The sequence below is a fragment of the Aplysia californica genome, unplaced genomic scaffold (assembly GCF_000002075.1).
Source record: "Aplysia californica isolate F4 #8 unplaced genomic scaffold, AplCal3.0 scaffold01484, whole genome shotgun sequence".
NCBI classification, from domain to species: domain Eukaryota; kingdom Metazoa; phylum Mollusca; class Gastropoda; order Aplysiida; family Aplysiidae; genus Aplysia; species Aplysia californica.
In genome coordinates this window covers 34,211-54,441 of record NW_004798754.1, presented here as the reverse complement: position 1 = coordinate 54,441, position 20,231 = coordinate 34,211, and the positions used below count along the sequence as shown (strand labels likewise).

The following is a 20,231-nucleotide window of genomic DNA, read 5'->3' as shown; positions in this document are numbered from 1 at the left end:
AAGCAGACAATTTGATTTTTAAAATGTTTTTATTTTAGCCGAGTTTTTACGGCGCTCGCAACTGCATAGGGTCATATGACCGCCAAGGGGTGGATGTCAACAGAGAAGTCCATGCAGGGAATCAGATTTGATTTTCAATTTAAAAAAAAAAGTTTTGACAGACTACGACGCTGAATGATGGCCAAGCATTGATCTCAGGTCTACCTACAAAGTTCAGGCAGCAATTGCAATGTCTACACAGGGACTAGTTGGGACAGCCCTTTGGCGGGCTGGGACATTAGAAAACAAAACAAATACATGAAAAAAAATCCCACTTAGATGTGTCAGAATGTCTGTGAGCCAGTGTGTCTTTTTTGTATCTGTTAGTATGCACGCCTCTGTCTGTGAATCCTACTTAATTAATTGTCTGTGTGTTTGTGTGTTTGTACATCAATACACATATATATGTATGTTTGTATGTGCAAGTGTGTGCGAGTGAGTGAAAGTGTGTGCGTGTATGTGTGTGAGTGTTTAGGTATGTATGTAATGTGTTTATGTATATACATGTATATATATCTGTCTGTGTGTGTTTGGTGTGTTTATGCAAGTATGTACATGTGTCTATGTATTGCATGTATACAGTATATCTGTGTGAGTCAGTGTGTTTATACATGTATATAATTTGTCTGTGTGAGTTTGTGTGTTTAAGCATGTATGTAACGTGTCTATGTATATACATGTAATATAATATGTCTGTATGTGTTTGTGTACACCAGCATGATGTCACCAGTCCGGCGACCCCGGGTGGACCTCTCACAGCGGCACCTTTTCCTCTGGCAGCGGGTTCATGGGCTTGGCCGCGTCGTCGGCCGCCTCGGGGGTGGTCACCACGCCGTCCTCGCTAACCTGGGCGTCGCGGAACGCCTCGTCTATCTCGCTGGACGAACGGCTGCCCGTCACTTTGGCCTGGACGTGGGGGGAAAGAAGAGAGAGAGAGAACAGGAACATTTAAGTCTCACATGACGAAACTCACCAAGCTTTCTTTTATCTACTGTTGCTCTTTTTTCTAAATGCAGGTGCTTTTTTCACCTTCAGCAGCACAATTTAGACCATTTAGCAGGTTTTTGCCAACAGTTTCAAAATCCAATCAGGGACACTATTCGTTACCTTAAGTTTAGTAGTATGAGTTTTACAGCACTTGCAACACAATCAGGTCATACGAATGTCGAAGATAAGAGACATTACAAGAGAGTTACAAACACAAACAAGGAGGAGAGATCAGGACGATAGATGTTTGAAAGGCAAGACCGAGCAAACCACACCAGAGCACCCGCCAAATACACTCAACGATACATCAGATTATACAACAAGAAACAAAATTACATCTAGTTAGGGCAGGGTTTGGTGTAGTGTGTGTATCATACGATATATGCAAATTCACGGTTGCCAAATTCGGGAATATCCGGAAAAATTCATGACAGTTGGCAAGCCTAATTTAGGAGGCGGGCTGCCGACTCTTGCGGTCAGAGCCAACCCCGGTTTGGAGGGATACAAAAGACAACATTTCAGCAAATGAAAAGACTCAAATATCGAACTCGGGTCTCCTGTGTGCGACAGCAAAGCACCTAACCGTGACACCAACAACACCGGTTGTAACTAGCTGTTTGAACAGAGCTCTGTTCATTTCAATGAAGAGGAGCACATTAACACAATAATTGTGATACACTGCTGTGAAACTAAGATAGACAGACAAACAAAAGCAACAGAAGGAGAGAAAAGAAGTAGGACCTACAAGTAAATGAACCCAGTTTCAGTTTTAACAAGAATTATATGCACTTGCAACAGGAATAGGTCATGTAATAAGTGCCTAAGACAAGAGGTGTTTGTAGAAAGTAACATCATAACAAAAGGAGGCGAGGTAAGAACTATAAATGATTGATCAGAAAGAAGAAGCAACCCACACTAGAACACCTGCCAGCAACCCATGTCTACAGTACAAAACAGCATGCAGTCGTGCTATTTTTAATTTCCTTTTTTATTATAACAAGTATAATAAAAAAGACACAAAGCAACTCTACTTCGATAGTGGCAATGTGGTGGTTGCTGTTTTCGCTAAGAGGCATACTTGACTAAAACACGTCAAACGACACATGTAACAGAAAATTCTGCCCATGACACATGTCCAACAATGCACAACTGACATGTACATGACATATACGTATGTATATCACACACTGCATGACACACAACAAACGTTACATCGTCCCTCAAAACACGAACTAGCGTAAGCCACATTTTGTTAGTTTTGCAGGAGAGACGTTTAAAGATTTGGGCGATTTTCACCATCCCATTGTGGCGTCAAACAGCCGATCTTGCCCTTAATATTTTGACATAACGTGCATGGGCCAACTACTTTTCAATTGGCTAGAAGCGTCTTTGTGAGGATAGTAGGTTTTGAAGGAAAAATGACCTTTTTGTCCGATACGCTACTACGCGCTACGTCAATGACAGCCTCGATGTGTGTCTTACGTTACTAGATTGTTGGATACGTTAGTACGCGCTTTTGTATTCTAAAGCGTATATTATACTTTATATACGTACATTGCGTGGCTTACGCCTAAATGGTAACTTCCAAATAACAATAAAAATGCAAAGAAAGATCAATTTGGTTTAAATTCACGGGTTATATTATCCGTGACAAATGATAATGTTAACAGCAACTCGGAATATGAAGGCGTCAACTGTATATGATTTTTTTTAAATAGTAACTCGCAGTTCCATGACATTGTTCCACGAAAATGAGTCTTCTGTATCAGATCCTCTTCGTGCGTCCAGGATATTGAAGTCTTTTGATAAGCCTTTGAGATCCAGAAAGTCTTTAGACTGCATCTGATTCTCCTGGCAAGACTTTTGAGGTCGAGCGAAAGACATCTCTGTTGCTACCTGAGAAGGAGGGAACAAATCCCCAGCCCTCTTCAGAGCATGTCCTATAGCACTGTGTGCAGAATCACCCTCGTTCTGACGATAATTTGTTTCAAAAAACCTCAATGACATCTTTTCAAGATTCACACTTATGCTCACTGTACAAAATCATCGCAGGCGTAATCGAATTTTAGTTCTGACCACTGCATCCATCGGTAAAAAGAAAAGCTTTTTCGATGCCACGGTCGTCCTAAAACTTCAGAGCACGGTGGACTGTAGTTGAAATTTCCGAGGATCCACGTTTGCTTTGCGTTTCATCCCTAGTGAAGCAGTGACAATCTCTGTTAGCAATGTTATAGAAAGTCTGGTTGTAGTTCGACAACCTCCTTTTGTAAAAGATGGCGCTCTCCTGAGACATAGGGAGGTCAATCACCTGCTGCAAATCAAAACTTGCACTGAGAATGTTTTCACTTTCCTGAGCCTATTTCTTGCACTTGCATACATCCTTTATTTCCCTGACCTTTTTCTTTTTCTCCCACATGGATCTCAAACTTATCCCTTTGTTTCTTCATTTCCTTGGTGATAATTGACACAAACAGAGCACTGGTCTTTATTGGGTCGGTGGATTGACAGATTTTTACTTTATAATACATGGTTGTATGTTGTGAAGCTTGGTGGCCTTGTTCTGGGCATCCATTCCTGGATGAACATAAGATAGATAAGATTAGATAAGATAGTACTTTATTATCCCAGAGGGAAATTTTCCTCGGCTGTACAGGACCGTAAAAACACATGCAGGTATACATTAAAAAATTTTAATCATATATATTACTCTCATTAAAATTCAATATGAAAGGAGAAGTAAAGCTGACAAAATGTACATATCAAAAGCATCATTCAACCACATGCAGGAATTTAAATACTAGACCTTTGGAGTTATATACAGATACATACTCTAAGAGCAACACACATCTATGCTCATTCTGACAAAAGCCTTATGCTAGATGGTATAAAACTTCTTTTATATCTTTCTTTCTTTGTTTTTGGAGGTACATATCTGCCGCTGCGTGATCTTACAATTTGTGTGGAAAAGGGGTGTGATGGGTCATTTATAATGCTTTTTTTTTTATACGTGTGGTGTTATACATTTCATCCATTCTCATAAAATCATATCCAGAGATCTTGCTGGCTTTCTTAATGGTTCTGTCAAATTTTTCTTTATATCTTTCACCTTACAATTCCCACCCCAGCAGCAAATACAAAATAATAGCACACTTTCAATCATAGAATGGTAAAAAAGGGACATAATCTTATTGTCAACACGGAAACTTTGTAATTTCCTTAAAAGAAACATTCTTTGATTTACTTTTTTATGCACAAGAGCAGCGTGGGGATGCCAGTCATGTGGTACATGTGCCGTTTGCTGAGTTCAGGGCTCAGATACTCTCTTGTTGATTTTTCTCTACAGTAATGAGATTCGACTTTAGGAAATCTGTCGAAGTGATCTGATATTGCTTTGCGCACAAACGCATCTCTTTCTCTTTCTGCCTCAGATTGTCTCCCACTTCGTTTGTCTTTCTCAGCTATACCAGTGGAAGTAACTTTGTTCAATGCCGCTCTGGCGCTCTGTTCTGAAATGCCCAAAGTGTTTAAGAAAAACAATTTGCAGACTGGAACAAAACTGTCCCCAACTGTAAGCATGTACTGTCTGGTATTACTTCTTCGTGATTCGCCTTCAGTGTATTTCCTCTTTGTTTTACAGCATTTGACATGTCTCACAAGAAACTCCCGTTTCATTCTTAGATCTCCAAGGGAGTGATACAAATAAAAAATGGCCAGCCTCTGCTCATCAGTAATTGTTGAGCATTGTTTCTTGTGCTTTGTACACTTGTCTCCTTTAAATCTTGCTCTTATGTGTTTGGTGGGCAGTCTTTTTTGTCTTCATGCTTGTGTACTCTTGTCCCAAATTCCTCTTCATTTTGGCTTCCATGACTTATGCAGTCTGTGAGTTTAAGGCTTGTTGTTGTTGTTGTTAGCGATCCAGTAGCATCTGAGCGTTAACTCTTCTGCATGATGCCATTCGGAAATAGTTGCATGTTTGTTCTAACTGTTGTCTTGAGGAGTAGAGGCAATTAGATGTGTGGGGTAGCTTGGGAAGAAAACATCCCCTTAAATCAGTCAGTTTTCTACAGAAGAACAGATGATGTTCCACTGTCTCTGAAGGGTAGTCACATAGTGGGCAGGCAGCAGACTGCTTTACTCCAATTCGGTTGAGATGTTGGTTGAGGGGTACATGTTGTGTTGTAAGTTGGAAGATTATGGATTAAGTTTAAGGCTTCACCAGGGTTCTGAATGTCAATCAGAGTTTGAACAGTAGGGCTACATGTCAAAGAAAGAGTGGTTGTTCAGAGCGGGATCCCATTTGTAAACAAAGGACGAGTAAAAAGGGACTTCTAGAAGTGGAGTCTGAGCATTCACTGCCTCTCTCGAAGCACACTGCTCACGTGTGTGAGTGTTTAGTTTAGCTTGTCTTCCCGCTCTCTAGAAGCGCTGTGCGGTATTTTTTTGCCATAGGCTCAGCCCTGGCTGTGTGGCTTACATTAGTAGGCCTATGTGCTGTATAATAAAAACACAACAATGGGTCAAAGTGTACGTCATGCACTAGCGTAACCAACTGTGTATTAGTACGTACTGTATCTTTTTGTGGACAAGTGGGATACGTTCAAACTGGAATCGACTATATCTCAACTATTTATTGCTCCATTCCTACGATCTTTTGAGAGGATGTAGTATAGGATAAAGGGAACCGCGTGATTGGTATAACTCGATTTCGGGTCAGATGTGGCTTACGTTAGTACGTGTTTAGAGGGACGACATGACCTATATCATGACGCACATTATACGAAATACATCACACAACACACAGTTCATAACATATAATACTACACACAAAATACTTCACACAACATATATCACACAAAACACATTACACGACATATATCACACAACACACATTACACGACATCTATCACACAACACATTACATATATCACACAACACATGTTATACTACATATATCAAACAACACACAACATATATCACACAACACACATTATACGACACATATATCACAACACATGACATATATCACACAAAACACGACATATATCACACAACACACGTTATACTACAGTACATATATCACACAACACACATTACGTGACAAACAATGGAACTTGGATTCAACGAAGTCACCAGGCCTGACCTTCAATTTCGTTGAATCCGAGTGTTCGTTATAGCAAACATGAGGTTTTTGTGCAGATAATTACAGAAACCGAGTAAGAATATGTATAATGTATTCGATTTCCTCAATCAAAAGTTGTTTGCTTTCAAATGATGCCCTGGAAAATTCTTGAAAAAAGCACTGAACTCTACCAAGCACACACTGTGCAAAAAGGCACAACTAGCTCAAATGCACGTTTGTGTCATCTATCACCAATGACTTATTGATTTTCAAATAAGTTGTATTGCTGTGTATAGCCTAGTATATATATGGCAATGTTTGATTCTACAGACCTGCATGTAATGCATTACGTAGACCTATTTCACGGCTAGCTTATCATTGTAATATTGATCAGCAGCCAGGGGAAAAAACTATTGTGCGTACTATGACACATTTATATCACAACTGACTACTGACATTCCATGCCCAGACCGCTTGTTATTTTTACTGATTTTAATTATTAGAAAATACGAGGAATCCAACTTCTTCTGTTGAATCCAGGTTTTCGTTGAATCTGAGTTAGCTCAATCCACGTTCCACTGGATATCACACAACACACGTAAAACAACAAACACCACACTGCATGACATCCCCAACCAAATTCACACACGCCACAACCTCACCACACTAAATACGAGGGAAGACACCACACAGATATCAGCCAAAAAGGCCACAGGGTGCACAAGAAAGATGACCACACCAAAAAGCTACAACATGATAAGAAGTCACAAGTCAGAGCTTAGGGCACATCAAAAAAATATTACGAGACAAAAATTCATAGAGGGACACATGTTTTTAGTACTAGTTTTGCGGTGAGGTGCTTGCAAGACACACAAGTCATACATTAAGTGTCAAAGATTATTATAAGTGATACTACAGAAACAAACACTCAAAAAAGGAGAGATATGGATGATAGATGTTTGATACGAAAAAATGCACAACCCATACAAGAGCCCCCACCAACCACCCATGAGAGGCATTATATAAAAAAACGCTGTTACATGAAAAAAGAAGTCGCCAAAAAGCACACGAAAAAGGAACTAGATCTATATGTAACATCACTACAAGTACGTACGAGAAAGAGAGGGGAACCCACAAACATACAGTCTATCCTGCTCAAACGGCCACCACCTGTCCAAGACAATCACCCGAACAAACAACCACTTCTCACTTCCCACGTGCGTCTTTTAAAAAAATATAATAACCAAAAAAAAATCATAATGACTCTGTGTGGGCAGTTGGCAGGTGCTCTGACATGGCTTGCTCCTCCTATCCTATCAAACATCTCTCGTCCTTATCTCCACTCTATCTTTTTTGCTTGCTCCTCTCTTGTGACACCTCTGATCTTTGACAATTATATTATGACCTAGGGTTGCAAGTGCCGTAAAACTATTATTAACCGCCACCTGTCTAAGACAATCACACTTGTACCAACAACCACCTTACATCCTCCACTTGTATTCTATTTTAAATATAATTATAATGGCCCTTTTCAAGACACAACTTTTCTCCGGGACAACAATGGGTGGCTGTCTTGGGCGATTTAGACAGTGCTGCCATATTTTTAACCCTTCCAGCCCCAAGTGTATATATTTTCAACAGCGCTTTTACCTCCCACCATCCCAAGAGTGAATATTCTCAGTTTCAAGGGGTACCGAATTTGACCATTTTTCAAAATTAGTCATCCTAAATAAACATTAGTTTTTATAATATTTGTTCATTTAGCTTTCAACATTGTTATTGTTTTATGTTATTATCTAAACCTCATGACAGGGGCTCTCGTGGCCTAGAGGTTAAGGTGTTGGCCTCTCATTCAAAGGTCTCAGGGTTCGAATCCGGGTAGCAACCGAAAAATTTTCTTCTCTAAAATTGACTCAGTTCACCTCCTTTCCTGCTCTCTAGCAATGTTCTGTTGTCTGCTTTCATTTCCACTTTCTGCCCCCACCCCCTCACCTCCTTTGCCCCCTCCTTTGGGCTCCTGACTCTTTCTGCAGCCTTCCTACTGCTCCTCCTTGGCTCCTCCTTACTGCTGCCTTTCTGCCACACCCCTGATCTTCTGATAGGAAAGATCTACACCTAGCCTTCTCGGACAAGGGCGAAAAATCTCGGAGGGCGCGTGTGCAAGTTGCGCACGTTAAAGATCCCTTGGTGGTCTAAAATCGATAAGAGTAGGCTTCGGCCGCCACCCAGGCAAAATTCAATATTTCCTACCAACTGAAAATATTACGTGTGTCCCGCGTGCTCATATGACCTTATGCAGTTGCGAGCGCCATAAAACACTTTACAAAAACAACAAACAAACCTCATGACACAGACACTACATTACTTTTTAGAAAGCTTGCCTCTTTTTCTGAAATACTGCTGTATTGGCTGGGACTGAGGTTAGGGAGAGCACAAAAATGGCTGGGATTGGAAGGGTTAAAAAGCCACAACAGAGGCAAGGTGGGATAATAATAAAAATAAATAATTAAAAAAAAATATCATTGGTATAGCTTACATTGCCACTCAACAACAAGCTCTATAGGTGTTACAATATATTGGTTTTAGTGAGAGTTTTATGGAACTTGTAACACAATTACGTTATACATGTATAAGTAAATGCCAAAGATTATGCTGAGGTGTTACAAGAGAATAACAAACACAAAAAAGAAGGAGATATAAGGACGATAGATCATAAAGAAGGTGCAAACCACAAGAGAGCACCAACCAACCACCCAGGGATAAGAGGTTATCACGCATTAACGTGTAGTTCGAATAAAGACACGCACATTGATGTGCCGGTGGTCAATAAGTGCAGCAGGGAAAAAATGTTTGACAAAAATATTCAAGTGTGAGTGGTTGGCGGGTGTTCTGGTGTGGTTTGCTCCGTCTTTTCTATCAGACTCAAATGTCCTAATGAATGTCTCCTCCTTTTCTTTGTATGTTATTCTTTAGTTAGACCTCCAATCTTCAGCACCTAATATGACCTATTTAATTTGTGTTGCAAGTGCAATAGAACTCTTTCTAAAACTGACCAGAAACACAAGAGAGAATGAAAAGAAGTAGGATTAACAAGTAGCCCCCACAAACCACTGCAGGGATTACATACTTGTTTGTTTTTGTTTTGTTTTGTTTGTTTGTTTGACTAAAGAGGACACAATGATGGTCATTTACTGCTGGGGAAAAGGTCAGACAGGCAGACAGAAACCAGAAGTAGGACCTCCCAGTGACACCCTCCAACCACCCGCAGAGATATATACAAGCCCATAAAAAAAAAAAAACAGTACACGAAAAAAAGTCACAGCACACACTAGACAGGAGGACACATCAAAAAGCTATCATGGTAAGTAATGACCAAAAGTGAAAAAGCACTCTGAAATCGATATATATGTATATAAAAAAGCCAACAAAAACCCACTCCCTCTTTTACCCTAAACAGCGGGTCCTGAACAACAGAAAGCCACAAAGAAAGAAATAAAGAAGAAGAATAGCAAAAATCATCAATATAATAATTATAATAATCATAAAATGATAACAATACTTTTTTGTTTGTTTGAGTAAAGAAAAGCACATCGACACAATAATGATCATAGTCCATGGAAAGAGTAAACTGAGAGACAGAAACAACAGAGGGAAAGTAAAGAAATAAGACCAACCAGTGGCGTACCCCAACCATTGGCAGAATAATAATACTGCTACTACTAATATTAAAACTGATAATAATAATAATAATGATAAAATTTAAAAAAATAATAATGGGGATGATAATAATGATGATGATAATAATAATAATAATAATGATAATAATAATAATAATAAAATAATAATAATAATAATAATAAATAATAATAATAATAATAATAATAATGAGAAGAGAAAGAAGGAGAAGGAGAAGGAGAAGGAGAAGGAGAAGGAGAAGGAGAAGAAGAAGAAGAAGAAGAAGAAGAAGAAGAAGAAGAAGAAGAAGAAGAAGAAGAAGAAGAAGAAGAAGAAGAAGAAGAAGAAGAAGAAGAAGAAGAAGAAGAAGAAGAAGAAGAAGAAGAAGAAGACGAAGAAGAAGAAGAAGAAGAAGAAGAAGAAGAAGAAGAAGAAGAAGAAGAAGAAGGAAGAAGCATTTGTATAGCACATATCCCTACAACAGCAAGCTCTAAAATGTGCTTTATCTACACAGAAAGCGAAAAAAAACCAAATTAATTAAAATCTAGGAACAGCAACAAAACAAATAAGAACAAAGAAGCCAAACAAACAAACAAAATAAAATCCCTTATGTGGTTCAGGGGAAAAATGTACAGTTACATGTTTTACATTATCAATGACGCAATTCACTTCATTTAAGGAGATCGGCAGCTCAAACCTTGTCTGACACAGCCAACACAAGCTGAGAGGGTTAAAGTATCCAAACAGACAGCCGGATATAATAATTTTTTTTAAAAAGTAGATATCATCCACACTCAAAAGATGTGAACTCAAGTCTTCGGCATTCGGCAACAAAGAGTCTTTATAAGTGCTCAGTAACAAACATGGTGACAAGATAAGCACATCACTAAGCTGAAGCTGTACAGTGAAGGATGAGCACATTAATAAATAATAATTAAATGATTATAGGATAAGATGTTTATTTTTTAAAGTTTTAGTCGGAATTTACAGCACTTGCAACAAATAAGGATATCCCCACTCAAAGAAGTGAACTCATGTCTTCTGCTTTCGACGACAAAGAGCCTTACCACTGTACCAGATACTGGTTGTGCAGAGCCACCTTAGCTGCCAACTTTTCAAAACCAAAAAAATCAAGACTCCACTCATGCGGAGTGTCAAAATGGAGGGCACTGGCCGGCCAAGCCCAGAACCCAGATACCTTAAGAGTTTGTATCAAACTATGAAAGACAAATAAACATCTATAGCAAATACACGCTACTACTTATTTTCTTTTTTTTAAGTGTGTGTGTTTCACGTCATTTTCCATAAGTCATGCAAATATTGCGAATAGACACAATTAGAAATAAAAAGTATATTTACGTAATTTACAACAAGTCGCATAAGACCAATGGAAACGGAATTCAAAAACAGAAAGAAACAAATTAAAAACAAAATATGAGTCGGATTTTATGCAAACCTGATTTAGGTTCTTCGATGGTTTAAAAGAAATATCCGGGAGCTCTGATTTTAGCAAAGTACTTGGCTACTTATCATAATCCACGTTGTGCTGACAATCATGTTTGTTTATTTGTTTGTTTGTTTGTTTGAGTGAAGCACACTGACACAATAATGGTCATGTAATGAGACGGACAGACAGAAACAATAGAGGAAAAGAAAGTGAAGAAGTCGGACGAACCACTGGCGCCCTCCAACCACCCGCAACAATGAAGCACTTGGGATCATTCACAGCATTACAACAATTCTAAAATGGTGCTCTATTAAGATGCAACATTGACATGCCTGAGTACTTCATGATCACAACATTGACACACACACAACACAACACCGCAACAACAGCGACACACAACATATCAATATTACAACAGCAATACACTCAAAATTTTTAAGTTACATTTACAACAATACATCTAGTACTTTAAAGTCACAACAAGGATACGTCCAATATTCTTAAGTTACAACACAAGCTACAACAACGATACATCCAGTTGCCCAAAGCTATGACAACAATACACTCGGCATTCTAAAGTAACAAAACTGTGCACTCAATGTTCCTGCAACACAATAGCGAAAACAACCAGTATTTTAAAATTACAACAAATAGTAACACACTCGGTATCTTTTTAAGTAACAGAGTCAGGGTGCTGCCAATATGGGTAAGTCCAGACTTGGACCAAAACGGAAAGGAACCATTTTGTAATTTTCCTCTTCAGTGTGCATCATTTGGTACTGAAACTTTTCAAAAGTGCCGAGCTGTTATCCTATATATATATATGTTTATTTTTCTTATTTTTAAAAAGTGCTTTATAAAACAAGAAACTTTTATTGCCCTTTTAGCAAGCATTTTATGGCACTTGCAACAACATTAAGTCACATAAGTGCCACCGAATAGATAGGTGACCCAAAAGTAACAAACACAGAAAAGAAAGAAGAGAGAATAGATAAAGACAATTAGATGTTTCATAGGAAAGTAGGAGCAAACCACATCTGAGCACCCGCCAACCACCCACAGAAAGATTAGATAAAGACAATAGATGTTTTTTAGGAAAGTAGGAGCCAACCACATCAGAGCACCTGTCAACCACCCCACCATATTGGCAGCACTATGACCACAGTAATCAACTTGGGTGTCCTAGAGTTACAACGGCGAGACACTCACCAAGCGCTCCTTCAAGCCTTCAATGGAGCGGGAAGACTTGCAAACAAGAGAAATTGTAAAGAGGTAGACGAGGGTGGGTGGAGGGTGGGGGAGGGGGACCTTAGCTACACTGGGCTGGAGGAAGAATTGGGTACCTATATGTGTGTGTGTGTGTGTGTGTGTGTGTGTGTGTGTGTGTGTGTGTGTGTGTGTGTGTGTGTGTGTGTGTGTGTGTGTGTGTGTGTGTGTGTGGGGAGAGAGAGAGAGAGAGGGAGAGAGAGAGAGAGAGAGAGAGAGAGAGAGAGAGAGAGTCGCGAGAGAGAGAGAGAGAGAGAGATATAGAGAGTGAGAGATATAGAAAGAGAGAGAGAGAGTGAGAGAGACAGAGAGAGCGAGAGAGAGAGAGAGAGAGAGAGAGAGAGAGAGAGAGAGAGAGAGAGAGAGAGAGAGAGAGAGAGAGAGAGAGAGAGAGAGAGAGGAGAGAGAGATGTGGGGGGGAGGAGGGACAGAAAGAGAGACTGAAAAAGTATATAATGTGCATGCCTGGGAAGTGTAAGTTGTGTTTGATAGAGTTCAAACGTGTAAGAATATAATCTAGTTAGTGTGAGTATATATGTTTATGCCTGTGTGTGTATGTGTGTGTGTGTTTGTGCATGTGTGAGAGTGTATGCAGGAATGAGCACCCGAACATGCAGATGAGTAAGAGAGACGAACAACAGGGGTCACAGACCATCAGGAAGGTTTCCCACATAAAAAAGGTTGCAAAATGAATGAGGACAGGGGAAGTGGTGGTCTTTCAGGGAAGGAAGGTAATCTACACAGCCAGAAATCTATCACATACACATACCCAGACGTAACACACACATACACACCCACACACAAACACTCTCTCTCTCTCTAGCTCTTACACACACACGCCCGCACACACACAAACAGACAAACACACAATGGACATGCACATGCACACGCACACACACACACACACACAATCACACAATGTACATTTACACACACACACACAAATGAGCATGCATACACACGCAGGGAGAAAGCTGAGAAAAAAGAAGGCTTGCATTTTTTAAGAACTAAAACATGTACACACTGTCGCTTAAAGGAAGGGAAGCATTTTTTAATGAGCGTTGGTGTGCGTTTGTATAAATATTATATCAAATATATATGTACGTATATAAACACAAGTATGTCTATCTAACAAAGCAAGAACAAAATGTCACAAACATTTACCCATACTTCATACTTCTGAGACTTACCAAAATCTCTCCACCCCCCCCCCCCCCCCCCCCCACACACACACACAAGAAAAAAAAACAATCAGAAGACCGTCCTGGCACATCCATAGCTGTAGGAAAAACAAGAAGTAGTTTCAACCTGCCATTTAACCTACACTGCCACACTTAAAATAAAAAATGTATATTATGTTTTTACACCCCCTCAACACAATTTAGATTATTTAGGAGGTGGACTTCCGACCCTGCCTGTCAGAGCCAACCCGGGCAGAGGGAAATACAAAATCACAGCAGAAAGAGTAAGATAATCAATGAACATTTTCTCCCCACTTGGGAATTGAACTCGGTTCACCCACAGGCGACAATGAAGCACCATACTGCTACACTGAAGATGTCTCTCTTTATTACAATAATCCAAATATTTTAAATTTTCTGTCGTCACATTTGTAGTGACCTATGTAGACGACATTTAATAATCATTTAATCCTGATTGATTGATTATAATTAAGAATCCATCAAAATAATTTGGATCATATAGATGAATAGATGGCAGGCTCAATCGACCCAACAAGCCAGGACCAACTGTAGGTGAATGGGACACAAAAATCCAGGCATACAGACAGACAGAATAACAATTTTCCTCGCTTAGAAATCAAAGTCACATTCTCTGCGTGCAATGACAATAATTAAAGAGCCAAAACCCTTATACCATAAACTCCGATATCAACCTCTTAAATAACCGTACGGTGCAATGTTCAAAGATACTTAAGGTCCTTAATAATTCATCCATCTCTGAGTCATGGCCTTTTTGAGTCTTATCAGACGATCTTAAGGCAGTGTGTATGATACAGCTTTGCCTGGGTGGTAGACATAGAGGTACTAGATTGCCCAAGCAAGTAGAGCCTACTACTTCCCTCGCTTCTGATCTTGATCTCCTTGATATGCTCTAAAGGAAAGAAATCGTCAGTACATTTGGAATCAAAGGATGTGTAAGGGTGTGTCTTTTTCTTTCTCTTCTGTTAGACTTTACAAGCAGTCGGCTACTCTACTGGTTCTTCAATATACAGTGCTACTGATTTTTACGAATGTGACCATTTGTCCTCCTAAATCAGTCAGCCACATTCCAATTTCAAAAGTACTTTCTCTCCACCTCTAAAATTGCAGTACAATATTGGGAGGGACATCAAATCCTTGACTCTTAAGGCGGCTACACAAGTACGTTCCAAACTGCCTGTTTGGAAAGGAAAGGCAAACCAGGCGCAGAACTGCAGATGTGGATGAAAAACTATTAGTAAAAAGTTAAACCTGTAGGCCGAACCGGCAGTTTCAACATGTTTGGATTTTCTAACTACAGTTCAGCACGTTCAGTCGACAACAGCCTTTGTGTGACGTCACAAGCTTAGCCGGCTTATCTTGTCACTGCCAATATCTTCAAAATGATTTACCGCCACCTTTGAGAGCAGCCAAATTTTGTCATCCAAGTTTGCAGCATCACAAACTTCCCCACAATAACTCCGCTCGTACTTAACCTATTTTCCTAAAATCAACACCAAACAAAGGGGAAATCTATGATCCAAGCAATATACTTATACAGTGGAGTCTGCTTAACCAAAACATGGTTAACTTGAAAATAGAAGGGAACCGAAATAAAATAAAATCACAGATATCAGCTTAAGTGGACTTCACTGTAGTTTGATTACAGATCAAAATAATATGCTGACGTTTGACAGTTATTTTGTGATCACTGTAAACAATCGAGTGATGCCGTGCACTCAGAGTTAAGATACATTACACCAATAACATTAAATAATCCCAACAAGTTCTCACTAACCCCATAAAATCACTTCATGGGCCTTCATTTGCCCACCCCTGTTGCAGTTGACTCATATTTATGTGTGGCATCATGATGAAACCAGGGTAAATATTCATTATGTCCATTTTTCTGTGTGGATTTCATTGAATAACTTTGATGAAAGGCACCCAAAAAAATGTAAATTTGCAGTTTCCAAGAATACAGCAGCTTTGAAAGTCTCCAAACTTTGCGGCTGCTTTCTCATTAATTGTACACCAGACACCAGGCAACCCCAACCCCTTCAACTGAAAATATCTCGACTTCTATTCTATTCAAGACAGATAGGTATTTTTGTCATCAAAAGCAAGACAAATGAACAAATTTTAAGATGATACTGACAACTCCATGTCCAAAAGTTAAAGAGTGCCCGATTTCGAGGTGTTGTGACACATAGGCAAGATTCTGAATAGGCAATTACAGCCAGGGATGAAACAAATTAGTTAAAAGAAATCAGAGAAAGGAGGTAAACAAACACAAACCGAGCAGGTAAAGAAAGTAGTATGTTTACACACCTGTACATTCAGACAAGCAAACAAAATATGTGAGGCTGCGTGGGGGAATCAGGCTCTCGTCAATTTTTGGGCATGTTGAGTTATTGGTATCATCTTAAAACTTGTTTGCTTGTCTTTATTTGGATGAAAAAAGTATCCATTTATCTTGAATACAAGTTGAGATATTTGCGAAAGAAGGAGGTGGGGGTCACTTGTTTTCAGAGGTAAAATTAGTGAGAAAATGGCTGCCAAAGGCTAGTTATTTCCTTAGCTTAAGAGTCCGTGGTAACTAAAAATTTACATTTTTTGTGTCTTTATTCAACGTTTTTCAGAAAATCCACACAGAAATTAGTTCTTTAATGGGCATGAAAAGTGTTGAGCCAAAAAACAAAAGTTTGATAAAAATTCACAAATCTGCGGAAAAATGCAAGTTTCTTCACTTTAATTATTTTGACGAGAGCCTGATTCCACCTCGTTGCCTCACATATATCAAAATAGAAAACAAAACATTTAAAAAACCCACATCACCACTATGCTATGCACAATCTCTAGACAAAGATAAAAACACAACAGGTACAAATTCATAAAAACAAATCAGGAATAGAAAAACAAGAAGAACACAAAAGGAGTTGCAAACTTCTCTGAAATCGATAGCTGTCATACTAAATAAATGATGGAGAGAGAAGAGTAGAGATGGAGGGGAGAAACAACAACCGAAGACAACCATAAAGAGCTATTTAAGCCAAAAAGAATACTTTTTTTCTTCTATTCTTGATTACATCACACTTAAAGTCCAGTGTCAATCATACTATACTGGGCCGTCCAGTTCAGTTCATTTGTCGGCTCGACTGTAAAACTCTGATTACACAGCTTGCTGTACCATGACTGTGATTGTCAACATGATGAATACGATCACTGGAACATCACGACTGATGGCAAGTTTAATGTTTTTACCGCTGCATTGAAACAATTTACAGCATTCAGGAGAAATGCTACTTTGCCCATATTTGTCAGAGCCAACCGATATTCCAGGTTGAGTGGGACACTATACCTCTACAAGAACAAGGTACTCAATGCAACAAAAACTAAAAACAAAACAAAAAATTAAAAATCCACCCACAATGCAGATATCAAACTCATGGTCTTCTGCGTGCAAGATGAAAAAGAGATGATACAGAGCCTAACAGATACAACACAGATGACAGTTTTTGGAACATGCCACAAACTTGGACAGAAAAGGCACGACTACAAGTTGAGAAATGGACCGACTCAGCCATGAATAAACAGAGACAGTCAGCTAGAAACAGTGGTAAAACTAGCACTCGCATTGTGGACATGCAGACCTCAAGGAAAGAGAGCATCAAAGAACAAAAGGGAAGGAACACACACTCAGAAACACACACACACACAAACATTCCCACACAAATGAGTAATAATAATACCAATAATAATAATAAAAATAATAACAACAACAACAACGACAATGATACTAATAATAATAATAGTAATAATAATAATAATAAACGGCGCAAATTCAGATTCTACAGCAAACTACTGATGCACTTTACAACTATTTTTTAAATTTTTTTTAAACCCCCACCAAACTGGACCAAGAAACTGAAACACATAGACAACTCACACAATGCTCTGTTTAAACAAACCTACAGTACAAACAAGCAAAATCAACAAACAAACATATCCTTAAGCAAAACAACTGATCCGAAGTCGCTCCACTATTGCCCACAGGTACAAGCAAGATAGACAAATGCGTCAAACAAGACTAAGGACCTGCATTTACAAAACGTAAAACAAACAATCTCTCTCTACGATTCATCCCAGTTTCCTTCAAGGACATCGGTGGCACCTTGCCAAGATTTCACCACTGGATCTTGTAAAATCCTACTATCACTTGCTTACTTTTATCTGTCCACAGCTAAAACAAGATAAAAACAAATTGCTCTGTTTAATCTCTTAAGTCTTCACTTGCAGGTTTAAATGTCGGATGACAAACAGAATCTTAAGCCCATTCATAAAGGTCGGAGCTGACACTGAAATGTTGGGGCAGGGTGGTGTTGCTGTCTCAAAATGAGAAATTTGTCGGCTTTGTTACCGTAAAACCATTTGTATCACGACGTGGTAGAATCAAGCGCTCATCAGTTTTTGAGCATCTGGAGCTTGTCTGTTTGACCATCTTTTGACGAAAAAAGTACACACCTATCTTGAATAGAAATCGGGATATTTGCGACTGAAGGAGGTCGGGGTCGCCTGGTTTCAGAGGTAAAGTTAGCGAGAAAATGTCCACCAAAGTTTGGTGATTTCCAAAGCTTGAGAGTCCTTGGAAACTGAAAATTTACATTTGTTGTGCCTTTAACCAATGTTTTTCAGTAAAATCCACACAGAAATATGTTTATAAAAGGATATTAAAGATGTTGAGTCAAAAAACAAAAATTAGAAAAAAAATTGGTCAAACTGGAGGAAAAATGCCAGTATCTTTGATTTCATTATTTTGACGAACGCCTAATTTCACCACGATGCCTCACATGTAGTGATGTTGAGTAAGCACTCAACAGACGGTGTTTAATATAGGGCCCAAAAAAAGAAAATTTTGATATTACTAGATAAAGATTTCTTTTAATATAATTTTTTGGGGGGTCACTAGTCCACAGGAGTGTCATGCAAAGTTAAATGTGCATTGGCAAATTAAAGACTAATTTTTAATGTAGACAGATGAAAGTGAAGAAGCTATAGTGACTTTCTATGGTCTTTCTCATTCCTTACATGATTTCCCCAGACACTCCCAAAAATTGCACTCCTTTCTCTTAAAACACACACTAGTACATCTTTTATCAACCACTCTACTTGGTCTTTTTATTTTTAAAGTCTCAAGCACCTCTCTAAAAATATCATTTCGAGACTATAAAGGTATCTCCAGTCCCTCTCTAACGATACCTTTAGTCTCTCTCTCTCTCTCATTCTTCTTCTTCTTCTTCTCTCTCTCTCTCTTTCTCTCTCATTCGTCTTCTTCTTCTCTCTCTCTCTCTCTCTCTCTCTCTCTCTCTCTCTCTCTCTCTCTCTCTCTCTCTCTCTCTCTCTCTCTCTTTCTCTCTCTCTCCCTCCCTCTTCCTCACTCTCTCCCTCTATTTCTCTTGCCTCACCTTGACACTTGCGTAGGTTGTGTGCACTTTCTCATCAAAAGACTTGAAGGTTGGAGAATTCCTAGGAAGAACAACAAACAGGGCATCTATTGAGACAACAAATGAGATTTTAGTTTTACACAGAGTTTTACATCACTTGCTACACAAGAGGGCCATATCAGTGCCGAACATTAGAGATTTTGCAAGTGAGTAACAAACACAAAAATGAAGGAGAAAAGATAAGGACAATAAATGTTTGATAGGAAAAAAGGTCAAACCACACCAGAGCACCTGCCAACCACCCACCAACTGAGCTTTGAATTTCGGCTACCCTCAAAATATTAACGTAGGTATAATTTTACACCCCTATCAACACAATGTAGATTACTTAAGAGACATGGCTTCCGATCTTGTCTGTCAGGACCTATCCGGGCTGAGAGGGATACAACATCCTAGCGGAAAGATGGATATGCTCAATAAAACTTTTTTCCCTGTTCAGGAACTGAATTCGGGTCTCCTGTGCACAACAACGAAGCACCTAAACGCCACACCATAGACGCAGATACAAGCAAACATACTACATAATCACACATATACACACACACTCACACACATAAACATGTCTCCATTGATGTTGCCCATCTTCTTAGCTACAACCTTTGGTGTAATACACAACCACACACACACAAACATAACACACACCAACCCCACACAGACACAACACACACACACACACACACACAAAATAACACACACACACACACACAAAATAACACACACCTACACACAGCAATAACACACACACAACAATAACACACACACACACACACCAATAACAGACACAAACCACACACACACACATATATACACCCCCTCCCACAAACATGTCTCCCTTGATATTGCCCATCTTCTTCGCCACAACATGTGGTGCAACACACAAGAATAACACACACACACACCAACACACACTCACCTAAACATACACACATACCTACACACACACACACACACACAACAATAACACACATACACACACACACACACAACAATCACAC

General features: G+C 39.1%; 1 protein-coding gene across 1 annotated transcript in view; it reads right to left on the bottom strand.

Moving 5' to 3' along the window:
- Positions 1-562: 562 nt before the first annotated feature.
- Positions 563-20,231, bottom strand: part of LOC101862319 (tumor protein D52) — a gene marked incomplete at its 5' end in the record, with an annotated part of 37,479 nt that continues 17,810 nt past the window's right edge. Inside the window, 3 exon segments of the mRNA XM_005112912.3 lie at positions 563-945; positions 12,477-12,512; positions 19,198-19,258. Coding sequence (XP_005112969.2) covers positions 793-945; positions 12,477-12,512; positions 19,198-19,258 — 250 coding nt within the window.